The sequence below is a fragment of the Sylvia atricapilla genome, chromosome 14 (genome assembly GCF_009819655.1).
Source record: "Sylvia atricapilla isolate bSylAtr1 chromosome 14, bSylAtr1.pri, whole genome shotgun sequence".
Taxonomy (NCBI): domain Eukaryota; kingdom Metazoa; phylum Chordata; class Aves; order Passeriformes; family Sylviidae; genus Sylvia; species Sylvia atricapilla.
Window position 1 is genome coordinate 11,585,000 of NC_089153.1, and position 21,158 is coordinate 11,606,157.

General features: G+C 41.6%; 1 protein-coding gene across 3 annotated transcripts; it reads left to right on the top strand.

The window, feature by feature from the left end:
* The first annotated feature begins 5,583 nt into the window (after window positions 1–5,583).
* Window positions 5,584–20,243, top strand: RUFY1 (RUN and FYVE domain containing 1). Of its 3 annotated transcripts, none has more exons than XM_066329128.1 (18): window positions 5,584–5,883; window positions 10,135–10,302; window positions 10,616–10,733; window positions 11,378–11,479; window positions 11,802–11,925; window positions 12,335–12,393; window positions 13,125–13,190; window positions 13,784–13,853; window positions 14,299–14,400; window positions 14,859–14,975; window positions 15,301–15,468; window positions 16,200–16,297; window positions 16,715–16,834; window positions 17,626–17,755; window positions 18,156–18,250; window positions 18,681–18,729; window positions 18,905–18,982; window positions 19,515–20,243. In XM_066329128.1, exons 1-18 carry the CDS (start codon window positions 5,610–5,612, stop codon window positions 19,656–19,658), a joined length of 2,082 nt encoding a protein of 693 aa, XP_066185225.1. In that variant the 5' UTR covers window positions 5,584–5,609; the 3' UTR covers window positions 19,659–20,243. The 3 variants fall into 3 exon arrangements, with proteins under 3 accessions (XP_066185225.1, XP_066185226.1, XP_066185227.1); XM_066329129.1 differs by having other exon boundaries at window positions 19,482–19,547; XM_066329130.1 differs by lacking the exon at window positions 5,584–5,883 and adding an exon at window positions 7,060–7,161 and having other exon boundaries at window positions 10,129–10,302.
* Window positions 20,244–21,158: the final 915 nt, after the last annotated feature.

Genomic DNA, 21,158 nt, shown 5'->3' on the forward strand with positions numbered 1-21,158 from the left:
GCCAAGAAATTAACCTAAGCTGTAATATGAGGGGACCTGATAACAGAGACACAGTGAAGCTGAGCTGAACACCTGCATTAACCAAAAGTTCAGGTTTCCCTTTGATTCTCTCAATAACTTAGGTGCTTTTATACATCTGTAAAAAATTTCTTCTCTTTTTCACCCTATAAAATTCCTATTGAATCAAAGGGTCTGGGAATTACCCCTTAGTGTGGTATACCAAATTTAAGTTACAGCTCTGCAAGGAAAAACACTTTGAGGAAGGAAGGGAAAAAAGAGAGAGAAGATACTGTTTCTATTTAAAACAAAGAAAACACTAGCTAAAGATTTATTGACTTTGCTTTCGGTTTAAGCTCTCTAAATATCTTACTAATTAGTATGCAGTGTCACTCATAGAGAAATCAGAAAATGAGAAATCAAAGGCAGCAGAAAAGTCGGGAACTGCATTTCTCACACTACTTGTTGCAATCTTTTCCAACTCTTTTTGTCCTGCACCTTAAAGAGGACGCAGCCATAAGACCTCAATTCTTTGTGGGGAATCCTGAGGCAGTTTTTGGCACATTGCGCCCTCAAGTGCACGAGTGCAGTGTCACCAGAGCTGCATGCGAGCACCTAAACCTTCTTTAGTTTATCGGTAACGGATGAAATATTTTCTATGAACTTTCAATATTTGCTTTTGAAACAGGTGATTAAAATTACTAATAGTGGTTTTTCATACCATAAAGGTGATTTCTTAAACTTGTCTGGGGGATATATAATGTATTTCATTGGTTGATATAATAGCTAACAACATTTTCTTCTGCAATTTGCATAATTTCTGTTACACTAATAGAAGGATATGAGCCCATTTCTTCAGCTAATTAAGTCACATATAAGTATTCTTATGTGTGTTAGTTGAAAACTGCATTAAGTAAAAAAAATGTCAGCACATTTCAAAAATATTGCATTCAAATCTCACTAGGATTCAGCCTGTAATCACATTTATCAATTTACAGCACTTTTATAAAACCTTCAAAACTGTACTTGATACAAAACTGTCTGCATTCAATAGTAGGAAGAATAAAAAAGTAAAAATAAATAAAATAAATTCAAAAAAAGATAAACTATAAAAAATATAACCCAAAACCACACAGGTCATGAAGTCTAGGAATTAAGGTATTCAAACAGATGTGCTCTGATTTCTAAGTTAATGAGTAAACCGGACCAAATGATACCATTTATCCAAGACTTTCTACTCATAAAGTCCTTGGAACGTTGTGTAACAACTTCTAACAGAAAAAAACAGCTTTTGTAAAGGACTAATTATTTCATAATCCCACATGAAACGACCCTGATTCGTGAACACGTAGGATTCCATCATCCCATTAGAGAGCATTCCTGGACATTCATTCAACAGTCACAAACTGAAGGTCCTATAAAAGGAGCCAAGCAGCTCCCTCCTTTCCCCCAGAGGTCTCTATTAGCACAGAGCGGCTTCAGGGGTCGCTCACACGAACGTCTCCGTTTCTTTTCTTTTTCTTGGGAGCCCTCTGGTACTTTCTCAGGTGTCTGCACAACGTGTTTGCTGGCTGTTAGAGGCTGCTCTCGAATAAAGTGGTGCCATAGTGTCACCTGCTGGGAAGTTCTGCCCCTGCCTCTTTTTACAGAGCCAACAAATGTTAAATAACGAAAGGAAAATCGGTGTGGGGTTTGTTTTGTTTTTGATTTTGGTTTTTTGGGGGGTTTTTTGTTTGGGTTTGTTTTTTTTTTTACTTTCTTTATGATAGTCCACGTTCTAGTCCACTATAATCCTATTGAAAGATTTTTTTTTTTTTTCCCTAAAAAAGCAGGCAATATTTCGGAGTAGAACAATAAATATCATGGACTTTTCTTCAGACTGTCGTTCAATATATATCTGGTGGGTGTTTGGCCTTAACTGTCTGATTTAAACTCAATACTGAGTGAGCTGCAATTCTGATTCCATGCCAACATCTCAATGCAAGTTTCTCTTTCGTATTTTACTGTTTTTTCCTTTATTTCCTACAATGACACACATTTCCAGCTATAAATGTTTCCATGTCCTCTTAGGGAATCTCGTGATTATAGAAAGGAGTTTCAAAAGGCTGATTCTCTCATTACCAATGAGTTTTTGCAAGGATGACACTGGCTGGTGCAGTGGGATCAGGGAGCACAAAGTTGTAGTTTTGAAATTCAAAAGAATTCTTTGACTCAATACAGGTGAAATGACACAACTGGAATTTTTGTTTTCTTTAAATAATTTGTTATTAGAAGTGATAGGAAAGTATCTTAACTAATATCTTAACTAATTAGCTGCACTAGAATAGAACAACAGCTAGACCTTTTGTTTCTAATTGCTTCATCACTGTTATAATGGAGGAATTCATTCATGGCTGTGGAAATGGTTGAGAGTTTGGGGATTTTTTTGGTTATGTCCCAAAGGAAACATTATCATTTCCTAATATCATTTTTCCATCAAGTGCCACTCACCCCAGTAGCCAGAGGGAAGAATGTTTTAGTGGTTTGAGGAATGGGAAGGGAGAGAAGAGTACAAGGAACATTTTATTTATTGCTCTTTGGTGCTGCTGCAGTCACTGGGAGGTGACTCTGGATGGCTGCACTGTATCCGTGCACAGCTTCTTGTCCTGCTTGCACTAAGTGGTGCTTCAGGACTTGTGGATGCAGCTCTACACAGCAACCACTGAATTCACAACAAGTACTATGATTTGTACTGCTCTGTAAAACTTCTATAATGTGCTGTCAAACAAATAACACACCATTTGGGGGGGGTTGATGTTATTCCCAGCTACAGTTACACTTGGTATTTATTGCTTTTAAAGGTCAAAACCTCAACTGGATCATTTGCAATATAATCTGTTTTGCTGACTGAAAAATTATAGGAATGCAAAATATAAATAACATCTAATCACAGAAGTTTACCCTTTAGCACACAGTGGCATTTTGCTGCTTTTAAATATTTACAGTATGTCATTAACTTGAAATGTTAAATGGCAAAAAAAGTTTCTTAAAACGTTGCCCCTCCAAAAAAAACAATAAATCTGAGATAAAGAGGAATTAGCCAAAGAAATTGTCTTGCTAAGTATCATTGCATAAGAGTTCAGTTTCTTCTATTCTAAAATTAAGTATCTTCCATTCTGCTATCTAGACTTCTGTATTAAATGTACAATTTCCTAATTAAAATAGGAATTCTTCCAGAAAAACCTTTTTCTGTATTTTGAATTCACTACTTTTTAAATATTTTTTTATCCTGTCATATTAGAACACAGAGAAGAGGGGGAACAGTAATACCAAACGAGGTTGTGCAAGATCTGCATGAAAATAGAGCTCAACTTTACTTAGCTTCATAATTTTTTTCTTTAGGAAAACTTTGATTTCTAGGGTTAGGAAAGGCAAAACGTAGTAAGTGTGTCACTTAGTCCCCTAACTTTTCAGAGACCTATTTAAAATGTGTTTGTGATTACACAGAACTGACATTTATGGCAGACCAAAACTAGCCACAAAATGGGCTTTGAAAAGAAAATATTGTTCATCTTCACATGAGTAACAAGATCTGGACCAGTGGTCTGCACAAAGAAAAGAGTGGTGAAATATCATCATCTGCAGAAGACCAAGATAGGCCCAATCTCCAAGCTAAAAGTAAGCAGTGTTATTCATGCATAGTGCACCTCCCTGAGAAATCAGAACCAAAATCAAAGTTACATCACTTACGTTTTTGAGGTATTTTCATTTTTTATTTAACGTACCTAAAGCAGTATTCTCTATTAACTCCACCGTCTTTGGCTGCCACAAGTGACTCCTTAGGAAATTGTACTCTGCAAACAAAACAAATCTCTTTAACTTAGGGCTTCCTTACAATGCTGCAAGACTTTGTGAATGCTTTAAAATAAAAAGTGTGAGGACAGAGGGCATTTAAAGTCATTGGTGGCTGATTAAGTAATTTTGACCAAATAGTAGTAAATGAAGCACAATTAAATCATGTGTAGCAAAACTTTTAGCACATTTACTATGCACAGTATAAATTTTCCTCATCAGACATGAAAGAAAATTATCCAAAGTTTCTTTAATCGCAACATAAGAAAATATTATCATAGACAATGTGATAACTTCACTTCATATTTTTACAAAATAACTCATTTTGAGGCTCTAAAGAAGAGTCTGAGCCATCGTTATCTTAAGGAGCAACATAATGAGGTAAAGAGCAGCCTTGACGAACTCTTAAGTTCTCAGTCATGAAACTTTTATGCCTTATTCTTTAGATGCGTTGGAAATAAACATTAATTTAATGCTTAGAACTTTGCTTCTAGCCAAGACTACCTTCTCCACCCGACTCTAATATTGGGTAGTTAATGCAAGGCAAAAAATCACTACCAAGTCTTACTCCTGTCAAGAGGTATATTCATATATTCAACTGCAAAACAGGACCTACAGAGCTGAGCTATCTCCTTACAAACAGCCCAATACTGCTGGAGTCCACAAGATGGAGCAGAACTTATCAACAGCAGCCTTCAGCAAAACTAGCTCAAAGCCTATACTTAGCTCATCTGAATCATGGGTGAATAAGAGGCTGCTGATCTCTGAATTCTCAACAAAAATATAAGAGCTTCCGTGTGCTTTGCATAACACAAGTTGTTAAATTTTCAGTGAATTTTCAGAAGCCAAGAAGACAGAATCAATCATAAAGCAGCTTATATTAGGAAAAAACACAGATATATACCTGAAGATTTATATTGCTGCGAGACTAAGGGAATTGACCTTCAGCTCTCTGATTCTTTTCTCCTTCTTCTATTTCCTTAAAAAAATAAAATAAAATAAAATTTTAAAAAAATACTTTCCTCTATGAGGCACAAAAAGCTCATACACAGCAACTACTACTTCGTGACTAAACGACTGACATCTCAAGCACACGCAGCTGCTGGATGGAAAAACAGTCAAGCCGTACATCAGTAGGCTACATCAACATCTGGGGCACACAGCAAGATGAAATTTTCATACTGGGATAATTTCAGTTCCTCTTCATGATGGATCTTTGTACCAAACCTAGCCCATACACATTAATGAGGTGGCTTTACAGAGTAGTTGTGTTTTCATGTCAGGGACGAGGACAAGCCCTTTGCAGAGCAGGGCACCTGTCGCACCGATCCTCCGCTTTAGGTCACGACGGTTCGATTCACAGGCCGAGTAACAGAGATCTCGTTCAGCCGCCACAACCTAACTGTGTAAATCTGAGATTTACATTAAATTTTTTTTAAAACACATTAATTTTTTTATTGAAAAATTACGTCTGGGGACACAGGCAGCAGTAAAAACCTGTACTTTGTGCTTCTTTCCTAACTTATTCAAAGGTAAACTCTTATTTCATCTTCCACGCCCTTTAACTCTGAACACCAAGCGAAGTGCTCAGTCCTGGCCGGGCCTGTCTTGCAGCTCTGCTTCTATGTGCAGGTGCTTCGCGCTGCCTCCGGGATCTGCCGGAGCTGCAATCCCCGCCCGCATTCCCGGTTCCCGCCCGCATTCCCGGTTCCCGGTTCCCGGTCCCACCCCTCCCCCGGGCCGGGGGCGGCCCCGCGCCGCGGTCATGTGACCCGTCCAAGATGGCTGCCGGGGAGCGCCGCGCCGCGCCCGCCGCGGGAAAGGAGGAAGACTTTGAGATCATTGACAAAAAACAGATCCCTGACGCGGCCGAGCTGAGGAACGAGGAGAAGGCGAAACCGGAGGAAACGCGGTGGTCTGCTCCCATCTTGTCTCTGGCCAGGAAAGCCTCGGAAAACTTGGCGCTGAGCTATGGCAGCGCCCTGAAGTCCGCATCCCTGGTGGGATTGGTGTCCAAGCCCGGCAGCAGTGACAGCCCGGCAAAGACAAGTACGCCTCCGCTTCTTTAGTAAACTCGCTTTTGTGGTGCGCAAATGAGTTCGCTCCCGTAAGTGCTGCTGGGTCGTGTCAGTGGTGCATGGGTGTTACTTTGAATTTCTCTTTTTAAGATGCTGCAGTTTTGTATTGAAGTAAAATTAAACAAGAGACACAGATGTAGAACTTAAGAAATGCATTATAACCAGAAGATACCTAAACTCTTATATTTGGAGAAATTTACTTATTATTATTATTATTGTTTGGTGCCTTTTCTCCTCCTTAAAGCTCCAGCAGCCTGGCTGCACTGAGGGAGCTCTCAAAATTCTACCTCCTCCCTCGAGTGCTGCTGGTTCCGGGAAGGAATTCGCTGTGCCTTTCATGTCAGAGACTAGACAAGCAAACTAAGATACAGATTTGTTATAAGCTACTTTTTAACTTCACTGAAAAAGCCTTCAGTAACCACAGCTTGCTTTGTTCGACATTGGCATTTGTGGATCTACAGATCTTACAGATTTGTGGAACAGGTCTCATAGAACCGAATTAAAGTGGCTTTGGTTGAATCATATGGAAAATAAATCTCAGCAATATTCATAATGTGGAAAAAAAAATCCCAAAATATTCAAATGCAGCAGAACTTGGGGCTGGAGCCTTGTACTCCAGAGTCTCAGACTGGTGCTTAATTGTTCTGGAGCACTGGAACTCAACTTTGCTCTGTTTGGTGCTAGCCTTTTGTTTTTAATGGTAGTGAGTGTTCAAAGGGAAGTTCCATCGGGTTGAATTGGGACACCACGGGGCAATGTTACTGCTGATGAACTTCATTTTTTGTGAAAATTCCTCAATGTTGCATAGTAAGAATTGAAGATTATTTGCCCTGAGAAAATTGACTCTTCTTTTCCTGCATCTCAAAGTTTCATACCAAATTCTGTATGAAAAATCAGTTCATAAGTTGTGTGTGAAATGTGAACAGGCACTAAGGCACTTGTTCAATATTATTTACCTTTGACCAAGCACTTAAATATAATTTAAAGTAGGTATGTTTAAGAAATAAGCCAAGGCCTGCAGGACCACTTGTGGAAAACTTGGGGCTTGTTTCCTGCTGAAATCTTTTTCCAGAGATTTTATAACCTCTATCTGCTACTTCAGATCTGTTGATCACATGTTCTAAACATATAAACATAAAACCAGTCTGCCACTGAGGAAATTGTGTCCTACCTTGCAGAGAGGCCAGAAGCTTCAAATATAAAGAAAACGAATCAAGAAAGACTTGCAGTCCCAAAGACCAAGGGATGGAGAACTGTGAGCTTTCCTTTGTGCTTCCATGTTTTCTGACTTCAAAGTGTGCTGAATAATTACAGTAAACAAGGCATGTGGCTTCAAAACGATGTTGAAACAAATCTCTTGAGTTGAATAAGATACAAAACTGTGTGACCGCATTCTTAAAGATTGCAGCATCACATCTGTGATCTTTTGCACTGGTAACCTGATTCCTAATTTTTGATGCTTGGCTTTGGTCGTGTGTCTAATACCTGTTCATTTTGCATGTACCAACCTGCACAGTTTTGCAAAAGATGTACTTGACTGTGTAAATTTGCAACAGTCTAAAAAATATTATTGAAGTAATTCTTTAACTCAATGCAAACCAATATTAAGGCACTTCTTAGTTTAAAATTGTGCTCCTAAAGAGCATTTAAGTCACTGTATTTTATTTTTTTAATTCTTGTGGGTAATATGTACATCTTGAGCAAGGTGTAGAGGCAATGTATTCTTAGTAAGTAAAAAATCAGATTCCAAAAACCATCAAAATGGTTTGAATCACTCAAAAAAACTCACTGTTTTTCTGGTTTTGCAGCTTTTTTTTCTGTTTCTAATGTGTAACCTGACAATATTGGGATCAAAATTCTAAATATTACAGTGCTTTTAATCCTCAGCCTCATGTCAACACATTAAATATAGTTTTGGCATCCATTTGCTATAGACAATATACAGTATACTCCTTTAATATATCTATATATACACATAATATACTGTATATTGATTATATACTATATATCCTATTGTATATAGTGTGTGTAGTATACATGCAATGAACTATAGAGTAGCCTGCAGAAATGACAGCATTTTGTGTGCATTGTGGTTATTAAGTTAGATTACAATGACTCTTGTTTTCCCTCTTCTGACATAAGGAGGAGTTTTGCCCATTTTTAACCCTAAACTAACATTGTGTGCACAAAAAGAAAAATGCTGGAGAGACTTTTGCACGACCTTAAAAGCGTTGTTAACCGTCTTGAGTGTGACTGAAACAGCAGTGGCTTAAAATGTGATTTTGGTGTCCACTGGGCTGTGGTTGGCAGCTCCTGTCAGAGCCTGTGGGTGCCTTAAGGAGCAAGGGAGCTGGTCCTTCCTGGTCCCGCTCCCTCTGTTGTCCCAAAACAGGTTCTTTCACTTGGTGTGCAAGAGGCCCGTCTATGCACAGAGTGGAGAGACTTATTTGCAGTTTTGCACAGAAAGGGAGCTGGGTGGCAAATCCACAAAGCCAGCACAACTACCAAAACTTATCACTGTTTTAGGCATTAATGTTCATTGGCTACAAATTCCCTAGTTTCCTTATTAATTACGATTCTATCTTCTGTTGACCAGTGATATCCTCACTTCTCATGCTCATTAGTCCGCATAATTAGTCTGTCTGTTCTTTTGGGTCAGTGAGTTTCTTCGGTCGGTGGTCACAATCTGCCTGTGACAGAATTACCTTCTACCCGGTCAGAGCTGACTGAGCACAGTTGCTGCGTTGGCTTTATGAGTTTCTTCCTTATCTTGGGGGGTTCTGCCAAATGTCATAAAATCGTAGAATATGCTGGGTTGGGAAGGGACCCGCCAGGATCACTGAATCCGACTCCTAGCTCTGTACAGGACGATCCCCAAGAGTCCCACCATGTGTCTGAAAGTGTTGTACAAATCCTCCTTGAGCTCTCTCAGGCTTGGTGCTGTTCCCACTTCCATGAGGAACCCATTCCAGCTCCCGGCCAACCTGTGGGTGAAGAGCCTTTTCGTGATTGAAATTTAAGCCTCCTCGACTCAGCTTCAGGCCGTCTTTGCGGGGCAGAAATCCTGCATGCTTTGAGTCCACTATCAGTGCTACATCCTTTTATTAACCTTCCCTAGGCCTGGATCATGTCCAGCCCTAAACCCTAACAAGGCAATTCTACCGACCAGCGATTCCCCTTTGTAACACCCGGGCGTCGCCTACAAGCTTGCTCGTTAGCTGACGTTTCACGCGTTAAATCACCCTTACTGTTGCTTAGGCTTGAAATCGTACAAAGATCTGAAAACCATCCTTTCTTAAGTAATTCTGTACGCGTTCCACATTTTACAGCCCGCCCCGGCCGGGCCGAGCCCGCCCCGCGCCCCTCACAGTGCTGTAAGATGGCGGCCGGCCCGCCCCCCCGCCCGCTGTAGCCGTGGTAACGCGGCGGGCCGGGGCCCTCAGCCCGCGGCTCCCGGCCCGGCCCCGCCGCTCAGGTAGGGACGCCTCGGGGGCCGTGTCCCCTCGGGGGCCGTGTCCCCTCGGGGGCCGTGTCCCCTCGGGGGCCGTGTCCCTCCCGGGGCCGGGCGCGGCGCTGAGGGGGGGTTACCCAGCTCGTCCCCGCCGCACGATGGAGGCCCAGCGCGGGCACCGCGGCGAGGCGGCTTTAAAAGCTGCGCAGCGTCTCCGTGCAGATTGTCCCCAGGTATTCGGCAATGAGGAGGCCGCGCCTCGAGTGCTGTGAGCAGTTTGGGCCCCCCTCAGGTCAGGAAGGGCATTGAGGGGCTGCGGCGGGCTCAGAGAAGGGCAGCAGAGCTGGGAAAGATTCTGGAGGACAAGTCCGATAAGGAACGGCTGAAGGAGTGGGGAGTGTTTAGTCTGGAGAAAAGGATTGGCCTTATCAATCTCTGCAAATCCCTGACGGAGTGGGGGTCGGTCTCTTCTCCCAGGCAACCAGTCATAAGACAGCAGAATGTAATCTTAAGCTGCACCAGGGCAGGTTTAGGTTTAATATTAGCAGGAATTTCTTCATGGAAAGGGTGATTATACATTGGAACGGGCAGCCCAGGGAGGTGGGGGAGACACTGTCCCCAGAGCTGTTTAAAGAAAAACTGGATCTGGCACTCAGTGCCCTGGTCTAGTTTGATCGTACATTGGACTCGATGACCTCAGAGGTCTTTTCCACCCTTTTTGATTCTGTGACTGTAAAGCAGCTTTCCTTTCCCCCACCTATGTGCCCCCAGGTACACGGTGTCACACCATGGAGGAGCGTGCCAACCTCATGAACATGATGAAGCTCAGCATCAAAATCCTCATCCAGTCAGCCCTGAGCCTAGGCCGGACCCTGGACTCCGACTTCCCTCCCCTGCAGCAGTTCTTCGTGGTGCTGGAGCACTGCCTCAAGCATGGGCTCAAAGGTGGGCACTGGCTGCCAGGCTGAGGAGAGGCAGGTCAAGGAGTCTATCATGCTCTGCTGCGGCTCCAGCTTGACTTCTGAATGACTTTATTAATTCTATGAACATAAAATGCTAGTCAGTATTATAGATACGTGGTTATCCTTGGACACCCTGTATTTTGTGCCTCCTAAACTATCAGGGTATTTTTAATGCCCCATTTCCACAGACATGTTACAAGCTGGTAAGACAAAGTAACAAGGTAAAGTTTGTCTAAAATTCTGGAGTTGGAAGCCTATTATTTTTCCTCACAAATCTCTCTGTATGCTCCCTTTAGTGAAGAAGACTTTTATTGGACAGAACAAATCGTTTTTTGGTCCTTTGGAGCTAGTGGAAAAACTTTGTCCTGAAGCATCAGATATAGCAACTAGTGTTAAAAATCTGCCAGAGTTAAAGTAAGTTAATTGTTGGAGATGATGCGTTTTGCTCATACTGCTGGGAAAAGGAATCCTTCATGTAGTCTCTTGGCTTCCTTAACAAGCTCTTGTTCCCAAAGAAAAAAATAGCGTGTGTAGGAGGCATTGACTTCTCCAAGAGATAAGGAGGATATCTCAAAACATTCAGTTTCTGACTCAAACAATGCTGTAAGATTGAAAACAGCATTTGGAAACTTTTGTAACCTTGCTAAAAATAACTAAAGTCTTCACTGGTATTTTCTTCCTCTTCTTTTCCCCACTTTTATGATTTTATGTCATTTTGTGCATGTGCTGATAGTAGTTGCCTTGAGTAATTCAGGATGATTGAAATAGACTTGATTTTAATACTACGATGTATTAATGGTTGTTTATGGTGCTAGTTGACAATGTGTATGGTTTTTCAAATTAAGAAGACTTTACAATATACTTTCCCTGAAGAATGGAATATACTTAAATGTTCTCGTGTTCTGGAGACAACAGTTCATTTCCCCAGAGATTTGTTGTTGTTGTTGTTTAGTAAATAATGTCCTGCCCCTCACTTTGTAAACTGAGAATTTTGAATTGCACAAATCTAGTTAATAAACCACTTTGGTTTTACCAAAACATGCAACTTTTCTTTTTAGGACTGCCGTGGGCAGAGGGAGGGCTTGGCTTTATCTAGCACTCATGCAAAAGAAACTGGCAGATTATCTCAAAGTACTCCTGGACCATAAGCATCTGTTAAGGTAACAGCATAGACATATTTTCCTGAATATTCCTGAATCATTAACACCTCCTGTGGTTCCAGGGAGAGTCATTAATTGACCAGTTTAAGCTTGTTCTTGCAGCCTGCAGAGGAGCAAATGGTTAATTGTTTTTGCAGTGAATCTGCAAAAGAACTTGCAGAGTAATTTCTGAGAGAGTTCTAAATCTTCTGCCTTGTGCAATAAATTAGTGAGAACTCAGCTGAGTTTTGTAAAGGCTGCATTATTGTTTATATGATTTCAGTGATGGAAGTGCCATTATAATTGTTTGGTGTGCAGTGATGCCTTATACTGTTTGTTCCAGTGAATTTTATGAACCTGATGCATTGATGATGGAGGAGGAAGGAGCAGTTATTGTGGGTCTGCTGGTTGGATTGAATGTTATTGATGCAAACCTCTGCTTGAAAGGAGAAGACTTGGATTCCCAGGTGAAGATTAAAGCTTAAATAGGATCAGTTGGTATAAGATTCTAGTAGAATTAAGTACATCTATAAATACTTTAGTGAGATGAGTCCAGATTTCTTTCCAGCGTGGCCTGTGTTGAAGCTTGTTGTGTTTCCCTCAGTGAATTGAAAGAAGTTCATAAGTAGGAGTTTATGGAAATTCTGTCAAAACTAATAACTGCAAGAAAACTGGTCACATATAATATGGTTACTTTGATGCTTTTATGACAAATGCTAGCTTCCACGTTTGCATCAGCTAGAAAGAATATAGGTATTATTTGTCTCTCTAAATCTAAACTTCAGATTTTTGTCATTTTCCAAATATACAGCAATGCCTGCTTCTACACATAATTGCACTGTGAAGGTGAGTTAATATCATAAATATATTTTTCAGGTTGGAGTGATTGATTTTTCCTTGTACCTTAAGGAAACGCAGGACAATGATGGCAAACAGTATGTATGGTGAATTAATAATTTTAAATCATTATAGCTTTTGTAGAACAAACCTGTCAGACAGTCTGTGGGAGGATGGGAGTGCTGGAGATCTTAAACTATTAATCATCCTAAAAGGAGAACCCAAACCAGTTTTTGTTACCTAAACAAAAGTAACATCTTTCAGAGAGTGAATTTGTGGTAGTTTTAACAACAATTTGGAGAGCTTGAGTCTTGAGCTGGGACCAAATTAAAAGTACGCGAAATATTAGGTTGTGGTTTTATTTGGTTTTAGAAGAGATTATTTCCCAAGTCGCCCACTGCCAACTCACTGCTTTGTTTCAAAGTACTGTTTCAGAAACCCACTCAACTAAACAGTTGCCTTTGAGGGAGAGATCAGTTATGGAGGAAAAAATGTAATTTTAGGTGAAATATTAGATTTGAGACTGCAGTTAGCAGCACAGATCAGGTCTTCTAAGGTCTTCTGAGACCTTTAGCAAATGAAGGCATCTTCATATTTTATGTGCTTCTGTCACTTCAGAGCACTTCACTGTGGAGCTGCTGAGAAGCAGCCAAGCAGCTGCTTCACCTCCCTGTGCTTCTGATCGAGCTCAGGCATAAGTGTTTTTATAAGGAAAGGATAAAAGACTTTAGCTCTGTTTGCAGGTCTATGCTTAAAGCCCTAGTACAGAATAGCACTTTAGAATGAAGGAGTTTCTTCTCAATCAATAAATTCTTGCTTTTACAACTAGAGATGGAGGGATTACAGCTGTCCTTGACCAGAAGCATTATGTGGAAGAACTGAACCGACATTTAAGGTGGGATTTTCATCTATTCTCATATACAAACACTTGTCCTGTTTAGCTTTTCCAGCATGGCTTTGAATGTCTCTGCTGCCTGTCTTATAGAATTTTTTTTGATATTGAAATGCCTTTTCTGATTATTTCCCAAAAATCTTAGTTTCATTTTGTAGTCCTACTCTTCTGCAGGTACATGCAATGCAGAAAGCAAGTGTGTGTAATAGTTTACTTTTTTTGAGAGTGATTAACAGAACATTTTGGAACTATTTTTTTCAAGATAAACTATTACAAGTGCATCTGGAAATCCATTCCTTAGAGGAAGGGTCTCTATTCTTCCCCCATGGGTTGCTCAGTGGGAGGAGCAGGCCTCCCTTACCCTCTTGAAGGGAAGTGTTACAACTGTGAAAGCTAAGCCACAACAGGGCTGGCAGCAGAAAGACATGGTCCTCTCAGTGTTTGAGAGGAACAGTTGTTCCTCCTGTGAGTTTTTCCCCAGCTCACCAAAGTACTTCATTGTTAACAAATGCAAGATGGTAAAAATACTGTTGAGGATAGGAGTAAACATTGACACTTAAATTACTGTTTTTATGCATCTCTCTTCCTTGCTGCAGTTGCACCGTTGCAGATCTCCAGAACAAAATAGACTGTTTAGAAAAGACCAATTCAAAACTCCAGGAAGAGGTTTGTATCTGGTCTATTAAGTATTACTCACAGCTCTTTCCCATGAGATTGTACCTTACACCTAAAATATTTGAGTAGATACTGCTGAGCTGTGGGGACTGGATGGACTGGCATGGATTGGCATGGGTTGGTGTGACTTCTAGTTCATGACACAGATCCAGGGTGGATTTTAGCCTTTTACACTATCGTGCCTTTCTTTGCTCAGTTAATATTTAAAAATAATTGATGAGGGTGTGAAGCAGAAGTTGGTGAACAAATGTTGGTGAGTACAATAATTTCAGCTGACTGTGGGTACAGCTGCAGAAGGGTCAGGCAGCTCCTGGGGAGAGCAGAAGGGGAAGTGAGCAGCACAGCTGCTGCAGAGACTGAACCACTGACTTAAGAATTGCTCCAGATGCTGCATGATTGCACAGTGATTAAATATAGATCTGTTCTCTTCATACAGCTTGCAGCAGCTACCGACCGGATTGGATCCCTTCAGGAAGAGCAGCAGCAGCTAAAACAACAGAATGAATTAATTCGTGAACGGAGTGAAAAAAGTGTCGAGGTGGGACACCTTTTTAGAGATGATGAGGATCCTTAAAATCAGTGCTCCTTTTTGATCAGCTGTAGTGAATTCTCCCAAGCCTGCTGTGCACTGGAATGCTCAGCATCACTGAACACGTTGCTGTGCAGGTCACTGGGTTTGGGTATTGTATATTCAGGCATTAGATTTTGCTGTTCTTTACTACACACCCAAAAATACACTTGCAGAAGGAAGAACGAATTCCAAGTATTAAAGGTATTAAAGTAAAAAGTGTAAAGTATTAAAGTGTTTTTATCATTACTGAAATTACTACAGTAATTTCATCACTGAAATTTCAGCTTATTAATGTTTGCCCAGTCATTGATTGTAAACCAGTAGGATTTTATTTGAAATAGCACATTGAAATACTTCGTTACACACAAGAATTAAAGGGATACTTTAAATACTTTGTGATCTTATGTAGCTGATGTTTCTTGTAGGTAACAAAAGAGGATACAAAAGTAGAATTGGATACTTATAAGCAGTCACGCCAGGGGCTTGATGAAATGTACAGTGATGTTTGGAAGCAGTTGAAAGAAGAAAAAAAAATCAGGCTGGTAAGGAAACTTAACTATAGAAAGTGAAGTGGAAGACACTGGGTTCAGTCTACTGTAACATAACAAATACAAGATGACAGCTGTGCACCTTTTGCACCTGTTCAGAATTCATAGAGCAATTGCAAGCAAGATGCTGGGCATTGGTCATTAACAGTGTGTGTAAGGTACTGGGAATTGGGGCTTTTGGAATGTTGGAAATAAAAGGCCTCTTTTTTAAGAAACCGCTGGCATTATTATAACAGAAACATACTTTGTGTATGGAGTTATCTGGGTTTTATCCCTGACCTATGGCTACATAGCAGTAACTAGGAAATATCTTTGTAAGGAACTAGAGAAAGAGTTGGAGCTACAAATTGGAATGAAAACAGAAATGGAAATTGCCATGAAGCTTCTGGAAAAAGATACTCATGAAAAACAAGACACTTTAGTTGCCCTTCGTCAACAGTTAGAAGAAGTGAAGGCCATAAACTTACAGATGTTTCACAAATCCCAGGTATGTACAGGGGACTGGGGATAGTTTTGGGGGTTTCTCTTGTTTGGGTCTCTCTTGGTTTTGGTTTTACGTCGTTTTTTTTCAGTTGAACAAAACTCTATGACAGGCACTTCTACAAGGAAGCCGTGGTGTAGCACTGCTCACACAAAATATACAGAGCTTGTTTCCATTAATGAAACAAAAGTTTAACTAGCCTCTCCAGGTATGAAGTAAGAGTTCAACAAGACTTCCTTTCCCACACCTGCTGCCAGAAATCCAGAGGGGATTTTTATGTCCTATTTCTTGATGCCTGTTCAGGCTTTAACCAGGTCTTTGCCTCCTTCCCAGACACCTGCAAGTCAGAGAAACCCCAGTGCTGAGGTGTGCCATCGTTTTTGAAAGCAGTATTTATGTGGGTTTTTTTTTGTTTCCTGGTTCCATGCCCACTGAGTGCAGTTGTTACATTCAAGTCATCGTTGGTATTCTTATCCTGTCAGTTTAGTCTGGTTTTATTTCTTCAGGCTTTTTCTGAAGAGAACATTTTTGGCTTGTAGCTGATCTCATAGGTCAAAACTTAGTTAAGGTGGTTTGGGTTTTTTCTGAGGTTGTAACAAAACAATTGGAGCAATGTCTGCTCTGGCATTGTCAGCATTTTGTTTGCACATTCCAGTCAGACCCAGGCATGGCCTTTAGCAAGCTGAACATTCTTTATCTGGTGGCAGACTTTAAACACTGTTCACTATTTCCTACAGAATGCGGAGTGTTCATTACAACAGAAAACAGAAGCGATATCCTCTTTTGAAGGAAAAACAAATGAGATGATGTCCTCTATGAAACAAATGGAAGAGAGGTAATAATCAGGAATAATTGATCAGGAAGTCAATATTGAAATCAGTAGAAAGTTTCCAAAATAAATAGACATTTGGGCCTGTTTGCCAGCATGAGCTTTTTTACTTCCTCCTCTTCATCCCTCTGTGCTTGCTGTTCTTGCTTCTCAGGCAAACATGCCCATAACTGACCCACTGGAAAACTGCAGGTCTTTCCATCAGCAGGCTCTTGAAAAACATGTTAACTTCACTTTAAAAACAGGTGTGGCTTTGCTTTGGGGTGTTTTCAGAAACAGCTGCATTCGAAAGTCTTTTTTTTTTCCACTAGCAATTTCAGTTCAAGCTTTTATAAAGATCCCCGTGGTAACTAAAAGAAGAGGGTGAGAGGGTGCAGGACAGGAGTGAATTGTAAACAAATGTCTGTGTTCCTTCCCGTGTAGGCTGCAGCAGGCAGAGAAGGCCAGGCAGGCGGCAGAGGAACGCTGCAATAAGATGAAGCAGGAACTGGCTGGGAGGCTCGACTCATGTCGGCAGCAGATGGCCCAGCTGGACGGCAAATGGTATTTAATCTGACCAGGTGTTTTCCTTCCCTTTGCCATTTCTTTCAGAAGTGTTTTCTACTCCTTGTATGCTCAGGTGTAAGAAGGGCGTGAGTTTGAAATTCTGTTGGTTTCAGCATTGACAGATGTATGCAGGACCCAGGGAAGCACAGCACTTCTGCACAATGCACAGTTAACATGAGGCTTTTGACATGTGTTTTCCAGAATGTCTAATTTAGAGCACAAGAGTGGCAGCAAAGATCTGCTCATTCCAGCTAGCAGTGGAGCTTTCAATTGCATTTTTAATAAATCAGGACATTGGTATGGTCATGCTTGTAGGCTGAGCATAGAACTGACTGTCATCCAAAGGGACTGGGAGTTTTGAAGGGACTTACGGGTGTGTTCTTAGGGAATGTTAATCCACTGAAGATTTCTAATACCGATAGAAAAAGCTTCTTTCACTGTTCAGACTTCAGGGTAGGGTGTCTCTTTTAAACATGACAGGTTAAACACAGGTAGGGAAATATTTCCTCATGGGGATTGGTTTCTTTGGGGGTCTTTCGATTTGTTGTTTTTCTTCTAGCCCTTCACTGCTGTTTGTTTTCTGTGACCTGAAAATGTTAACATATGTTAAATGTTAACCATGTTAACATTTTTGACATCTGCTGCCTGTTCTTTCCTTTCCCAGAACACCACTCTAGTTTTGCCCTCTTTTGGACAAGATTTCTACTTCTCACACTGTTGCTATCCTTAAGTGCTATAGGATATTCTGCTGCTATAGGGTTTTTTTAGAATGAATTATTTTTAAATAGCTCAACTCTGGAAAAGGAGTTAAAATCCGAAAAGGAGCAGAGACAAACTTTGCAAAAAGAACTGCACCAAGAGAAGGATGCAACTGCTCTGCTTAAAACAGAATTGCAACAGATGGAAGGACTGAAAAAGGTATGCACAGTTTCAAGCATTCAGAATTGAATGTGATTTATTTTTTACGCATGAACATTCTTGTTAACCTGAAGAGGAGCAGTTTCTGAGGACACAATTGTGCACCTGTATCTGTCTGTGTGCTCCTGTGTTGGCAGAGGATTGCCATGTTTTAGCTATGTTGAAAGATGCTCAAAGCCTGAAAATCTTCCTTTTCTTGGTAAATATGGTTAACTTATTCCATTGTTTGTGAAGACCCTGTGGCTAGTTCCTCCATGTAATTTTAAAAATCAAGCCTTAGAAATAGGGAGATTTGCAAAGGAGCTGATTCTTGTGAACTGCTTGGATAGTTTATGTAGACTGATTGATCTATAACCTCAAACAGTGCACAAAAAACTTGAGTTTGTGCTTGATTTTATAGGAACTGAGAAAACTGCAAGATGAGAAGCAGGAGCTGAAGAAGGTCCATGAGGAGCAGGAGCAAGCTCTTCAGGAAATGGGACTTCATCTCAGCCAGTAAGTTCTAGGGAACAGAACTCCTTAAATGAAAGAAGCTGGAGTATCAGACTAATTCCAAGAATTTTAAACCTCACTTATTCACAAAAATCAATTGATGTGAGAATTTTAGGAGGCAATTACCATGTATGAGAAACTAAAGAGCCATGAAATTAAAGTGAGGGAGGATCTTGTCAGAGTGATCTGGCTCAGAGGAAACATTAAAGGAAATGTTTGGTTCTTGTAGAGGAACTGAGCTTTTCCTACATTCTTCTGTTTATACTGAAAAGGGGCAAACCCTGAGTTTCCCAGTGATAGTGAGTGGTTCAGGGAGGTAACAGGGAGCTCACTGAAGAACTGGGGTTTGGGTTCAGTGGCTTGACAGTGGAATGGCAGGGAAAAACAAACACAACTAAATAAAAAGTCATGCAGGCTGTATTGTTTTTTCCAGATCGAAGCTGAAGATGGAAGATATTAAAGAAGTAAATAAAGCACTAAAGGTACTCACTCTCTTCTGCATATTTTCACTAAGCATATGAATTTCATTTAACACGTTTAAATTTCACCCTGGTTATTTTGCTTTAAAAGGTGGCTTTTGAAAAATGCCAACAACACTGCTAAAATGCCTATAGGTTTATTTGTATCTCCAGAGTGGTCTTCGTTCCAATTTTCCAGGGTCATACATGGCTGAAGGATGATGAAGCAACCCACTGCAAGCAATGTAGAAAGGAATTTTCCATCTCAAGAAGGAAGGTAATGTTCAGCAGATTATTTTTAAATAATCCATGGAAAACAAAAGTGGTGCTGTTGCATACCCTTGCTGGGGAAAAGTGAACCTGTTCCATTCCTAAGCTTGTTGGCATGATAAATACATGGGGAATAATTTGGCATCTACCACCCATAAAGTAATAGTGCCCCGTGTTTCGGTTCTCTCTGTGGAGAGCTGCTGTGGCTGTGTTCGGGCTCCCTTCCCGGCTGAGCAGGCGCTGCTCAGTGCCCGGCCCGCGGTGTGGGGCAGCGCGGGGAGCAGCCGGCCTCCCTCCACGGCCAGGCCCGCGCCCGCTCCTGTTCCCGGCTGTCCCCGAGCCGGGGCGGTGCAGCTCCTGGGCGGACGGAGGGCGGCTGCGCTGGGATCTCGCCCTGTGCAGGAGGAAGTGCAGCTGGGAGGGCCGGCCTTGGTGGGAAGTGGGACTCGGTGGACTCGGGCACAGTTCCCAAGGCCCGATTTCTCTCTTCCTGATGCTGTTTTTAGGCAGCTGTGCTCATTCTGACTCTGTTTTTGTAGCACCACTGCAGAAACTGCGGGGACATCTTCTGCAGCACTTGTTCCAGTAACGAACTTGCGCTGCCATCGTACCCAAAACCCGTCCGTGTCTGTGATAACTGTCACACGTTGCTGCTCCAGCAGTGCTCCTCTAACTCCTCCTAAGGCTCTCCCACCCTTGACTGAGCCACTTTAACATTGGAAAGTAGCCATTATTTTTTTAATTACGAATTGCAGGTGTCTTCTGTGCAAGCAGACTGGACTGCCTGGTCTGATAATTTCCACTGTAAGAGCAGTGTAAATTTGTAGGGATTGTGCAAGTTAATGCTTCTCCAACTGAAATAATTAAGAAGTTATATATCAACTGTAATTTCCCCAAAAGTTCTATTTGAAACTAAGGTTAATTTTTCTGATTTTTATAAATATTTGTATTAAAATTTGTATATGGCATTTCTACATTTATTTGATCCCTGCAGACATCCTTTTCTCTCTGTACATGAACTTAATTTCTTTACCTTCACTGTAGGTGCTCCTGTGTGTTCCCCTGGCTTGTGTAGTTTTTTGTATTTGCTCTAAGTCAGAAAGGAAAAGGTCAATTTATGAATTGTCTGTAGAAAGCTTTATAAGGAGCGTCAATGAATGTGCCTTCAGTTCACTGCAGAGTCAAAAACTGCACATTATACTTGTTCTGGAAGTCGCTGTGACCACAGTGCAGTAGTTACACAATAAAGTCTTTTGCAAAAACTGAAAGCAAGAGAAGTCCTAATTTTTGACACTTGTCAATCAGGGATCCTAGAAGAGAATGTCCTTGTCCAGCCATGCATATCCAGGGTTTAACCTAAAGGTACCAGAATACCTGACCAAGACTGGGGTATTCCCTGGAAGGTGCCAGATGAAGCCACTGCTCTGCAGCTGGAACTGCTTTCACCCTTTACCAGGAAGAAAAGGGCAGTGATTCCAGCTCAGTGTGCCCACCCCTGGGCCAGAGGAGAGCAGCTGCTTCCCCAGGGGCACCTGGCCCCTGTTCTGCCAGGCCTGGGCTCGGCTGCACAGGGATCCCAATGCAGCACCCACACTACCCGTGTCCCAGCTTCCAGAGCAGCTCTTTGACCTGGTGAGCTTCTTCCAGAGGCTTCCCGTGGAACAGTGCAAACCCCGGGGGGATCCCCACTCTGCCCCAGCTCTGACAGAGGCACAGCAGGGCCACAAGTCCATTGAGCTGGGCTCAGTCAGCATTCTGGAAGCAGGCTGCATGACCCACTGCTCAGAATTCCACCCTTACAGCTCCTCTGCCACAGAACAGGACAGTGCTTTTGTCACTGCAGAAAGGGGCCTCAGGTTCTTAAACCCTTCAGGACAAACTGTTCAGTACCAAGGGCAAATAAAACACCATGGCCACTGCATAGAAGCAGATTCCATGTTATTTCAGAGGAAGTTGCTGAGCTCAAAAAGCTGTAACTATGTTGCTTACAAAACCACATCTTTAGACAGGCTGTTTTGACAAGTTGCATTTATTGAAACATGGTCGCAGTAAGCCGCTGAGTCCACCCATGCCTACAGGAAAGTACAAATCACCTCACCCCCCAGCAGTTTTAGGGCCCAGACCCCCTAATGCTTTGAACCAACACCCACTGGGCAGCCCCAGCAGCAGGGGGGGGTTCTTTG